This window comes from Ascaphus truei, unplaced genomic scaffold, assembly GCF_040206685.1.
Source record: "Ascaphus truei isolate aAscTru1 unplaced genomic scaffold, aAscTru1.hap1 HAP1_SCAFFOLD_673, whole genome shotgun sequence".
Classification (NCBI taxonomy): Eukaryota; Metazoa; Chordata; class Amphibia; order Anura; family Ascaphidae; genus Ascaphus; species Ascaphus truei.
Genome location: NW_027457006.1, coordinates 193634 through 205871, shown reverse-complemented (window position 1 = coordinate 205871; position 12238 = coordinate 193634). Strand labels below are relative to the sequence as shown.

The window sequence follows — 12238 nt, the reverse complement described above, 5'->3', positions numbered from 1 at the left end:
CCTCTCTCTCCCCTCTGCCCCCTCCCCCCCCCTTTATCCCCTCTCCTCCTCTCTCCCCTCTCCTCCCTCCTGATGTCTCTCCCCCTTCTCCCCTTTTCTCAGATCCTGATGGAGGGGCTTCCAATCTCAAACCCCCTTCTGCAGGGAAGGATTCGGGGGTCCCTGGGTCTGTGCCAAACCCTGACACCCCCAACCCAGGAGGTGCGTGACGCTCGGGGGGGGATATGAGACGCTCTGCGGGGGAGGGGGGATATGAGACGCTCTGCGGGGAGTGGGGATATGAGACGTTCTGCGGGGAGGGGGGATATGAGACGCTCTGCGGGGAGGGGGGGATATGAGACGCTCTGCGGGGAGGGGGGATATGAGATGCTCTGCGCGGAGGGGGGATATGAGACGCTCTGCGGGGAGGGGGGATATGAGACGCTCTGCGGGGAGGGGGGATATGAGACGCTCTGCGGGGAGGGGGGATATGAGACGCTCTGCGGGGAGGGGGGGATATAGAGATGCTCTGCGGAGAGGGGGGATATATGAGACGCTCTGCGGGGAGGGGGGATATGAGACGCTCTGCGGAGAGGGGGGATATGTGACGCTCTGCGGGGAGGGGGGATATGAGACGCTCTGCGGAGGGGGGATATGAGACGCTCTGCGGGGAGGGGGGATTGAGACGCTCTGCGGAGAGGGGGGATATGAGACGCTCTTGCGGGGAGGGGGGGATATGAGACGCTCTGCGGGAGAGGGGGGATATGAGACGCTCTGCGGAGAGGGGGGATATGTGACGTTCTGCGGGGAGGGGGGGATATGAGACGCTCTGCGGAGAGGGGATATGTGACGTTCTGCGGGGAGGGGGGATATGAGACGCTCTGCGGGGAGGGGGGATATGTGACGCTCTGCGGCGAGGAGGATATCAGATGCTCTGCGGGGTATGGGGGTATAAGACGCTCTGGTTTGAGGAAAGTCGGTGCGACGCTCTGCGGGGGAGTCGGTGATACGCTCTGCGGGAGGTCGGTGCGACGCTCTGCGGGGAGTCGGTTGCGACGCTCTGCGGGGAGTCTGTGCGACGCTCTGCGGGGAGTCTGTGCGACGCTCTGCGGGGAGTCGGTGAGACGCTCTGCGGGGAGTCGGTGAGACGCTCTGCGGGGAGTCGGTGAGACGCTCTGCGGGGAGTCGGGGAGACGCTCTGCGGGGAGTCGGCGAGACGCTCTGCGGGGAGTCGGCGAGACGCTCTGCGGGGGAGTCGGCGAGACGCTCTGCGGGGAGTCGGCGCGACGCTCTGCGGGGGAGTCGGCGCGACGCTCTGCGGGGAGTCGGCGCGACGCTCTGCGGGGAGTCGGCGAGACGCTCTGCGGGGAGTCGGCGAGACGCTCTGCGGGGAGTCGGCGCGACGCTCTGCGGGGAGTCGGCGCGACGCTCTGCGGGGAGGGGGGATATGAGACGCTCTGCGGAGAGGGGGGATATGTGACGTTCTGCGGGGAGGGGGGGATATGAGACGCTCTGCGGAGAGGGGGGATATGTGACGTTCTGCGGGGAGGGGGGATATGTGACGCTCTGCGGCGAGGAGGATATCAGATGCTCTGCGGGGGTATGGGGGTATAAGACGCTCTGGTTTGAGGAAAGTCGTGGTGCGACGCTCTGCGGGGAGTCGGGTGATACGCTCTGCGGGAGGTCGGTGCGACGCTCTGCGGGGGAGTCGGTGCGACGCTCTGGCGGGGAGTCGGTGAGACGCTCTGCGGGGAGTCGGTGAGACGCTCTGCGGGGAGTCGGTGAGACACTCTGCGGGGAGTCTGTGCGACGCTCTGCGGGGAGTCGGTGTGAGACGCTCTGCGGGGAGTCGGTGAGACGCTCTGCGGGGAGTCGGTGAGACGCTCTGCGGGGAGTCGGTGAGACGCTCTGCGGGGAGTCGGTGAGACGCTCTGCGGGGAGTCGGCGCGACGCTCTGCGGGAGTCGGCGCGACGCTCTGCGGGGAGTCGGCGCGACGCTCTGCGGGGAGTCGGTGCGACGCTCTGCCGGCAGACGCTCTGCGGGGAGTCGGGTGAGACGCTCTGCCATCAGGACGCTCTGCGGGCAGACGCTCTGCGGGGAGTCGGTGCGACGCTCTGCCGGCAGACGCTCTGCGGGGAGTCGGTGAGACGCTCTGCCATCAGACGCTCTGCGGGCAGACGCTCTGCGGGGAGTCGGTGCGACGCTCTGCGGGGAGTCGGTGCGACGCTCTGCGGGGAGTCGGTAAGACGCTCTGCGGGGAGTCGGTAAGACGCTCTGCGGGGAGTCGGTGAGACGCTCTGCGGGGAGTCGGTGAGACGCTCTGCGGGGGAGTCGGTGAGACGCTCTGCGGGCAGACGCTCTGCGGCGAGTCGGTGAGACGCTCTGCGGGCAGACGCTCTGCGGGGAGTCGGTGAGACGCTCTGCGGGCAGACGCTCTGCGGGGAGTCGGTGAGACGCTCTGCGGGCAGACGCTCTGCGGGGAGTCGGTGAGACGCTCTGCGGGGAGTCGGGTGAGACGCTCTGCGGGGAGTCGGTGAGACGCTCTGCGGGGAGTCGGTGAGACGCTCTGCGGGGAGTCGGTGAGACGCTCTGCGGGGAGACGCTCTGCGGGGGAGTCGGTGAGACGCTCTGCGGGGAGTCGGTGCGACGCTCTGCGGGGAGTCGGGAGACGCTCTGCGGGGAGTCGGGACACGCTCTGCGGGGAGTCGGCGAGACGCTCTGCGGGGAGTCGGCGCGACGCTCTGCGGGGAGTCGGCGCGACGCTCTGCGGGGAGTCGGCGCGACGCTCTGCGGGGAGTCGGGACACGCTCTGCGGGGAGTCGGCGAGACGCTCTGCGGGGAGTCGGCGAGACGCTCTGCGGGGAGTCGGCGAGACGCTCTGCGGGGAGTCGGCGAGACGCTCTGCGGGGAGTCGGCGAGACGCTCTGCGGGGAGTCGGCGCGACGCTCTGCGGGGAGTCGGCGCGACGCTCTGCGGGGAGTCGGCGCGACGCTCTGCGGGGAGTCGGCGCGACGCTCTGCGGGGAGTCGGCGCGACGCTCTGCGGGGAGTCGGCGCGACGCTCTGCGGGGAGTCGGCGCGACGCTCTGCGGGGAGTCGGCGAGACGCTCTGCGGGGAGTCGGCGAGACGCTCTGCAGGGAGTCGGGTGTGACGCTCTGCGGGCAGACGCTCTGCGGGGAGTCGGCGAGACGCTCTGCGGGGAAGTCGGCGAGACGCTCTGCGGGGAGACGCTCTGCGGGGAGTCGGCGAGACGCTCTGCGGGCAGACGCTCTGCGGGGGAGTCGGCGAGACGCTCTGCGGGCAGACGCTCTGCGGGGAGTCGGCGAGACGCTCTGCGGGGAGTCGGCGAGACGCTCTGCGGGGCGTCGGCGAGACACTCTGCGGGCAGACGCTCTGCGGGGCAGACGCTCTGCGGGGAGTCGGCGAGACGCTCTGCGGGGAGTCGGCGAGACGCTCTGCGGGGAGTCGGTGAGACGCTCTGCGGGCAGACGCTCTGCGGGGAGTCGGCGAGACGCTCTGCGGGCAGACGGCGAGACGCTCTGCGGGCAGACGCTCTGCGGGGAGTCGGCGAGACGCTCTGCAGGGAGTCGGTGCGACGCTCTGCGGGCAGACGCTCTGCGGGGAGTCGGCGAGACGCTCTGCGGGGAGTCGGCGAGACGCTCTGCGGGGAGACGCTCTGCGGGGAGTCGGCGAGACGCTCTGCGGGCAGACGCTCTGCGGGGAGTCGGCGAGACGCTCTGCGGGCAGACGCTCTGCGGGGAGTCGGCGAGACGCTCTGCGGGGGAGTCGGCGAGACGCTCTGCGGGGCGTCGGCGAGGACACTCTGCGGGCAGACGCTCTGCGGGCAGACGCTCTGCGGGGAGTCGGCGAGACGCTCTGCGGGGAGTCGGCGAGACGCTCTGTGGGGAGTCGGTGAGACGCTCTGCGGGCAGACGCTCTGCGGGGAGTCGGCGAGACGCTCTGCGGGGAGTCGGCGAGACGCTCTGCGGGGAGTCGGCGAGACGCTCTGCGGGGAGTCGGCGAGACGCTCTGCGGGGAGTCGGCGAGACGCTCTGCGGGCAGACGCTCTGCGGGGAGTCGGTGAGACGCCAGTTTGAAGGATTTTCTTTAATAAACTCAGCAATTTGGACAGAACAGAAATGTGAGGGGGGATGGGGGGGCGGGGGGTAATCACTGAGCCTGTCACTCCCCCCCCCCCTCACTCCCCCCCCTACTCCCCCCCCCCCTCCTCACTCCCCCCCCCCCCTCACTCCCACCGTGTGCGGCGTCTCGCTGATTTAATGCGTTCCGCCAATTAAAGTGCAGACTCAATCTTTTTAATTAGCCTTAATTAAGCCTGTTTATTTCACTCCGGCTGACGGATCCCAGAGGCAGAGGGGGGGGGGGGACACAGTCACACCACCCTCATACAGTGTCACCGTGTCACCCTGCGGGGGGGGGGACACAGTCACACCACCCTCATACAGTGTCACCGTGTCACCCTGCGGGGGGGGGGGGGGGGGACACAGTCACACCACCCTCATACAGTGTCACCGTGTCACCCTGCGGGGGGGGGGGGACACAGTCACACCACCCTCATACAGTGTCACCGTGTCACCCTGCGGGGGGGGGGGGGACACACAGTCACACCACCCTCATACAGTGTCACCGTGTCACCCTGCGGGGGGGGACGACACAGTCACACCACCCTCATACAGTGTCACCGTGTCACCCTGCGGGGGGGGGGGGGGGGACACAGTCACACCACCCTCATACAGTGTCACCGTGTCACCCTGCGGGGGGGGGGACACAGTCACACCACCCTCATACAGTGTCACCGTGTCACCCTGCGGGGGGGGGGGGGGGACACAGTCACACCACCCTCACACAGTGTCACCGTGTCACCCTGCGGGGGGGGGGGGACACAGTCACACCGCCCTCATACAGTGTCACCGTGTCACCCTGCGGGGGGGGGACACAGTCACACCGCCCTCATACAGTGTCACCGTGTCACCCTGCGGGGGGGGGGACACAGTCACACCACCCTCATACAGTGTCACCGTGTCACCCTGCGGGGGGGGGGGACACAGTCACACCGCCCTCATACAGTGTCACCGTGTCACCCTGCGGGGGGAGGGACAGTCACACCGCCCTCATACAGTGTCACCGTGTCACCCTGCGGGGGGAGGGACAGTCACACCGCCCTCATACAGTGTCACCGTGTCACCCTGCGGGGGGGACACAGTCACACCACCCTCATACAGTGTCACCGTGTCACCCTGCGGGGGGGGGGGGACACAGTCACACCACCCTCATACAGTGTCACCGTGTCACCCTGCGGGGGGGGGGGACACAGTCACACCACCCTCATACAGTGTCACCGTGTCACCCTGCGGGGGGGGGGACACAGTCACACCACCCTCATACAGTGTCACTGTGTCACCCTGCGGGGGGGGGACACAGTCACACCGCCCTCATACAGTGTCACCGTGTCACCCTGCGGGGGGAGGGACAGTCACACCACCCTCATACAGTGTCACCGTGTCACCCTGCGGGGGGGGGGGGACACAGTCACACCGCCCTCATACAGTGTCACCGTGTCACCCTGCGGGGGGGACACAGTCACACCACCCTCATACAGTGTCACCGTGTCACCCTGCGAGGGGGGGGACACAGTCACACCGCCCTCATACAGTGTCACCGTGTCACCCTGCGGGGGGAGGGACAGTCACACCGCCCTCATACAGTGTCACCCTGCGGGGGGGACACAGTCACACCGCCCTCATACAGTGTCACCGTGTCACCCTGCGGGGGGGGGACACAGTCACACCGCCCTCATACAGTGTCACCCTGCGGGGGGGACACAGTCACACCGCCCTCATACAGTGTCACCGTGTCACCCTGCGGGGGGGGGGACAGTCACACCGCCCTCATACAGTGTCACCCTGCGGGGGGGGGGGGGGGACACAGTCACACCACTCTCATACAGTGTCACCGTGTCACCCTGCGGGGGGGGGGGACACAGTCACACCACCCTCATACAGTGTCACCCTGCGGGGGGGGGGGGGACACAGTCACACCACTCTCATCTAGTGTCACCGTGTCACCCTGCGGGGGGGGGGGACACAGTCACACCGCCCTCATACAGTGTCACCGTGTCACCCTGCGGGGGGGGGGACACAGTCACACCACCCTCATACAGTGTCACCCTGCGGGGGGGGGGACACAGTCACACCGCCCTCATACAGTGTCACCGTGTCACCCTGCGGGGGGAGGGACAGTAACACCACCCTCATACAGTGTCACCGTGTCACCCTGCGGGGGGGGGGACACAGTCACACCGCCCTCATACAGTGTCACCGTGTCACCCTGCGGGGGGGGGGGGGACACAGTCACACCACCCTCATACAGTGTCACCGTGTCACCCTGCGGGGGGGACACACAGTCACACCACCCTCATACAGTGTCACCGTGTCACCCTGCGGGGGGAGGGACAGTCACACCACCCTCATACAGTGTCACCCTGCGGGGGGGAGGGGGACACAGTCACACCACTCTCATACAGTGTCACCGTGTCACCCTGCGGGGGGGGGACACAGTCACACCGCCCTCATACAGTGTCACCCTGCGGGGGGGGAGGGACACAGTCACACCGCCCTCATACAGTGTCACCCTGCGGGGGGGGAGGGACACAGTCACACCGCCCTCATACAGTGTCACCCTGCGGGGGGGGGGGACACAGTCACACCACTCTCATCTAGTGTCACCGTGTCACCCTGCGGGGGGGGGGGACACAGTCACACCGCCCTCATACAGTGTCACCGTGTCACCCTGCGGGGGGGACACAGTCACACCGCCCTCATACAGTGTCACCGTGTCACCCTGCGGGGGGGGACACAGTCACACCGCCCTCATACAGTGTCACCCTGCGGGGGGGACACAGTCACACCGCCCTCATACAGTGTCACCGTGTCACCCTGCGGGGGGAGGGACAGTCACACCACCCTCATACAGTGTCACCGTGTCACCCTGCGGGGGGGGGGACACAGTCACACCGCCCTCATACAGTGTCACCGTGTCACCCTGCGGGGGGAGGGACAGTCACACCGCCCTCATACAGTGTCACCGTGTCACCCTGCGGGGGGGACACAGTCACACCACCCTCATACAGTGTCACCGTGTCACCCTGCGGGGGGGGGGACACAGTCACACCGCCCTCATCTAGTGTCACCGTGTCACCCTGCGGGGGGGGGGGACACAGTCACACCGCCCTCATACAGTGTCACCGTGTCACCCTGCGGGGGGAGGGACAGTCACACCGCCCTCATACAGTGTCACCCTGCGGGGGGGGAGGGACACAGTCACACCGCCCTCATACAGTGTCACCCTGCGGGGGGGGGGGGGCACAGTCACACCACTCTCATCTAGTGTCACCGTGTCACCCTGCGGGGGGGGGGGGACACAGTCACACCGCCCTCATACAGTGTCACCGTGTCACCCTGCGGGGGGGACACAGTCACACCGCCCTCATACAGTGTCACCGTGTCACCCTGCGGGGGGGGACACAGTCACACCGCCCTCATACAGTGTCACCCTGCGGGGGGGACACAGTCACACCGCCCTCATACAGTGTCACCGTGTCACCCTGCGGGGGGAGGGACAGTCACACCACCCTCATACAGTGTCACCGTGTCACCCTGCGGGGGGGGGGACACAGTCACACCGCCCTCATACAGTGTCACCGTGTCACCCTGCGGGGGGAGGGACAGTCACACCGCCCTCATACAGTGTCACCGTGTCACCCTGCGGGGGGGACACAGTCACACCACCCTCATACAGTGTCACCGTGTCACCCTGCGGGGGGGGGACACAGTCACACCGCCCTCATACAGTGTCACCGTGTCACCCTGCGGGGGGAGGGACAGTCACACCGCCCTCATACAGTGTCACCCTGCGGGGGGGGGGGGACACAGTCACACCGCCCTCATACAGTGTCACCGTGTCACCCTGCGGGGGGAGGGACAGTCACACCGCCCTCATACAGTGTCACCCTGCGGGGGGGGAGGGACACAGTCACACCACTCTCATTTAGTGTCACCCTGCGGGGGGGGGGGGACACAGTCACACCACTCTCATCTAGTGTCACCGTGTCACCCTGCGGGGGGGGGGGGGGGACACAGTCACACCGCCCTCATACAGTGTCACCGTGTCACCCTGCGGGGGGAGGGACAGTCACACCGCCCTCATACAGTGTCACCCTGCGGGGGGGGGGACACACAGTCACACCACTCTCATCTAGTGTCACCGTGTCACCCTGCGGGGGGGGGGGGACACAGTCACACCGCCCTCATACAGTGTCACCCTGAGGGGGGGGGGACACAGTCACACCACTCTCATCTAGTGTCACCGTGTCACCCTGCGGGGGGGGGACGACACAGTCACACCGCCCTCATACAGTGTCACCGTGTCACCCTGCGGGGGGAGGGACAGTCACACCGCCCTCATACAGTGTCACCCTGCGGGGGGGGAGGGACACAGTCACACCGCCCTCATACAGTGTCACCCTGCGGGGGGGGGGGGACACAGTCACACCGCCCTCATACAGTGTCACCCTGCGGGGGGAGGGACAGTCACACCGCCCTCATACAGTGTCACCGTGTCACCCTGCGGGGGGAGGGACAGTCACACCACCCTCATACAGTGTCACCCTGCGGGGGGAGGGACAGTCACACCACCCTCATACAGTGTCACCGTGTCACCCTGCGGGGGGAGGGACAGTCACACCACCCTCATACAGTGTCACCGTGTCACCCTGCGGGGGGAGGGACAGTCACACCACCCTCATACAGTGTCACCGTGTCACCATGCGGGGGGAGGGACAATCACACCACCCTCATACAGTGTCACCGTGTCACCCTGCGGGGGGAGGGACCGTCACACCACCCTCATACAGTGTCACCCTGCGGGGGGAGGGACAGTCACACCACCCTCATACAGTGTCACCGTGTCACCCTGCGGGGGGAGGGACAGTCACACCACCCTCATACAGTGTCACCGTGTCACCCTGCGGGGGGAGGGACAGTCACACCACCCTCATACAGTGTCACCGTGTCACCATGCGGGGGGAGGGACAATCACACCACCCTCATACAGTGTCACCGTGTCACCCTGCGGGGGGAGGGACCGTCACACCACCCTCATACAGTGTCGCCCTGCGGGGGGGAGGGACAGGCTCATAGCTCCCTTCTGTCTGTGTCACTGTGTCACCCTGCGGGGGGAGGGACAGGCTCATAGCTCCCTTCTGTCTGTGTCACTGTGTCACCCTGCTGGGGAGGGACAGTCTCATAGCGCCCTTCTGTCTGTGTCACTGTGTCACCCTGCGGGGGGAGGGACAGACTCATAGCTCCCTTCTGTCTGTCACTGTGTCACCCTGCGGGGGGAGGGACAGACTCATAGGTCCCTTCTGTCTGTGTCACTGTCACCCTGCGGGGGGAGGGACAGACTCATAGCTCCCTTCTGTCTGTGTCACTGTGTCACCCTGCGGGGGGAGGGACAGACTCATAGCTCCCTTCTGTCTGTGTCACTGTGTCACCCTGCGGGGGAGGGACAGACTCATAGCTCCCTTCTGTCTGTGTCACCCTGCGGGGGGAGGGACAGGCTCATAGCTCCCTTCTGTCTGTGTCACTGTGTCACCCTGCGGGGGAAGGGACAGACTCATAGCTCCCTTCTGTCTGTGTCACTGTGTCACCCTGCGGGGGGAGGGACAGACTCATAGCTCCCTTCTGTCTGTGTCACTGTGTCACCCTGCAGGGGGAGGGACAGTCTCATAGCTCCCTTCTGTCTGTGTCACTGTGTCACCCTGCGGGGGGAGGGACAGACTCATAGCTCCCTTCTGTCTGTGTCACTGTGTCACCCTGCGGGGGGAGGGACAGACTCATAGCTCCCTTCTGTCTGTGTCACTGTGTCACCCTGCGGGGGGAGGGACAGACTCATAGCTCCCTTCTGTCTGTGTCACTGTGTCACCCTGCGGGGGAAGGGACAGACTCATAGCTCCCTTCTGTCTGTGTCACTGTGTCACCCTGCGGGGGGAGGGACAGACTCATAGCTCCCTTCTGTCTGTGTCACTGTGTCACCCTGCGGGGGGAGGGACAGTCTCATAGCTCCCTTCTGTCTGTGTATTCACACGCTCAGACATAGTTCACCCACCACAAAGGTCAGCATCTCAACCCCGCAGTCTCTCTCCGTTTCTCAGGCGACACGTCCGGCAACACCACGAAGACGGACGACAAGGGACCCCTCCCGCCCTCCCACGTGCCCCTGGTGGCCGGCGCGGCTGGCGGCGCGACCTTCCTCCTGCTGGTCTTCGGCGTGGCGGGCTGGGCCTGCCACCGGCGCCGGCGGGCCAAGCATAGCGACACCCGCCACCCGCCCCTCTCGCTGGGCTCCATCACCAGCCCCAAGAGGGGCGGCAATAACAATGGCCACGAGGCCAGCGATATTATAATGCCCCTCCGCCCGTCTGAGGGGGCTTTCTGCCCCCACTACGAGAAGGTCAGCGGGGACTACGGACACCCCGTGTACATCGTCCAGGACATGGCCAGCCAAAACCCTGCCAACATCTACTACAAAGTATGAAGGAGCCTCCATCTTTTTTCCCTCCCCGTAGCTTTTTTTTGGGGGGGGTTGAGGGGGGGGGGTGGAGAGGGGTTGTGTTTTTGAGGGCGGGGTGGTTAGGCTATTGGGCGGAGAGGACAACTTCCCCAGTGTTGGGTGGGAGCGTCCAATGGCGTTGGATTTCAATAGGGAGGATGCCTCCTGTCAGCGCCATTTTGTAAATGGTAGTACGGGCGGGGTTCTGGTCCGGTCCAGTGGTGCCTTCTGTCCCCACTATGGGAAGACTATACATGGTCCAGGGAACAGCCAACTAAAGTCCGGTCATATCTATTACTGATTACGAGAGCCGCCATTTTTTTTAACTCCCTGTAGCTCTGTTGGGCTTCACCATATAGTATCTCTGTTGGCTTTTGGTAGAGGAGCCTTCTTCACTTGGACGGTGGGGTGCACCCAGTGGCCGATTCCAAGATGGCGCCATTTTGTGTGATGGGCAAAGTGAGGTCAGCATTGAGATTGTTTTTTTTTTTTTAAGGTATCAACGTGGCGGTTTTGTGGACCTTGGGGTCACAGGATTGTGGCTTCAGCTAGTCGCCATTTTGTGGCTCCACTCGGGGAGGGGGAATGGGGTTATCCCGAAGGCGACCCCTCTGGAGGTTGAGCCTCTCCAAGGCTGAGCCGACTTTCGGGCCCAGTGACGTATCCCCTATAGACTTTAATGGGACCACCCTTTACATGCAACAGTTACCCTATAGACTTCAATGGAATCACCATTTACACGCAATAGTTACCCTATAGACTTCAATAGGATCACCCTGTTATACACATCATTAACTTCAAATCTATGGAGGCAGCTGTTATTAGAGTGTGGTCCTAATAGTCTATAGGGCAAAAGATGTATGAAAGAGAATTATCCTATTCATTTGTAAAAGGCGTCTGATGTGTGTAAGAGGGTGAATATATTCACGTCTATGGGGTTAACTGATGTGCGTAAGAGGGGGATCCTGTCAGTCTAGGTCTAGGATAACCGGTGATCCAAAGAGTTAAAACTTGTTCCCATTACAACCCCCTCCCCCAAAATAACCCCTATATGTGCATTATGTTGCAATATTGTTTCCCAGACAGCAAAATCCCAAATACAAAAAAAATCCATTCGGGGAGGAGAAGGGGGGGGGGGGGGGAATCTAGCTAATCACGGCCAGATACTCGCTCCCACTGTGTCCTCGCGCTGGGACACGTTGAAATATGGCACCTCGGCTGGGGGCTTGAGAGAGGGAAAGGCGGGGTGGAGGGGGGTGAGAGAGAGAGATGGAGGGGGGGGGGAAACGGAGGGAGACAAACGGAGCGTAATTAAGCTAGGCCCCGTAACCATGGCAACGGGATCGGGCCTACGTCCTCCTCAGCATCTTATCCCCCCCTTCTCCTCCTCCCTGCGTCTGCCTCTCGCCCCTCTCTCTGGCGACATTTAAGTGTCGGTCGCCAGGGAGACAGAGTGAAAAAGGGCAGTAAATAGAAAGGGTGGGAGAGGCAGTTTTACGGCTCGGAGTTTGAGGAATATTTGAAAATGTCAGCCTGGCGAGTAAATACACTTGATGAAAGATGGGCCGCGCTAGGCGGGGGGTCTATTTTAAGACTTGACAACGCTCTCCCCCCCCCCCCCTTCCCCTC

The 12238-nt window shown here is 64.3% G+C and overlaps 1 protein-coding gene across 1 annotated transcript; it reads left to right on the top strand.

The window, feature by feature from the left end:
• Positions 1-68: 68 nt before the first annotated feature.
• LOC142485942 (ephrin-B2-like) lies at positions 69-10646 on the top strand (the record flags this gene model as incomplete). The annotated part of the gene is made up of 2 exons (XM_075584606.1): positions 69-201; positions 10212-10646. Coding segments are annotated over 2 exons (516 nt in total), but the record flags the coding sequence as incomplete, so codon positions are not given.
• Positions 10647-12238: the final 1592 nt, after the last annotated feature.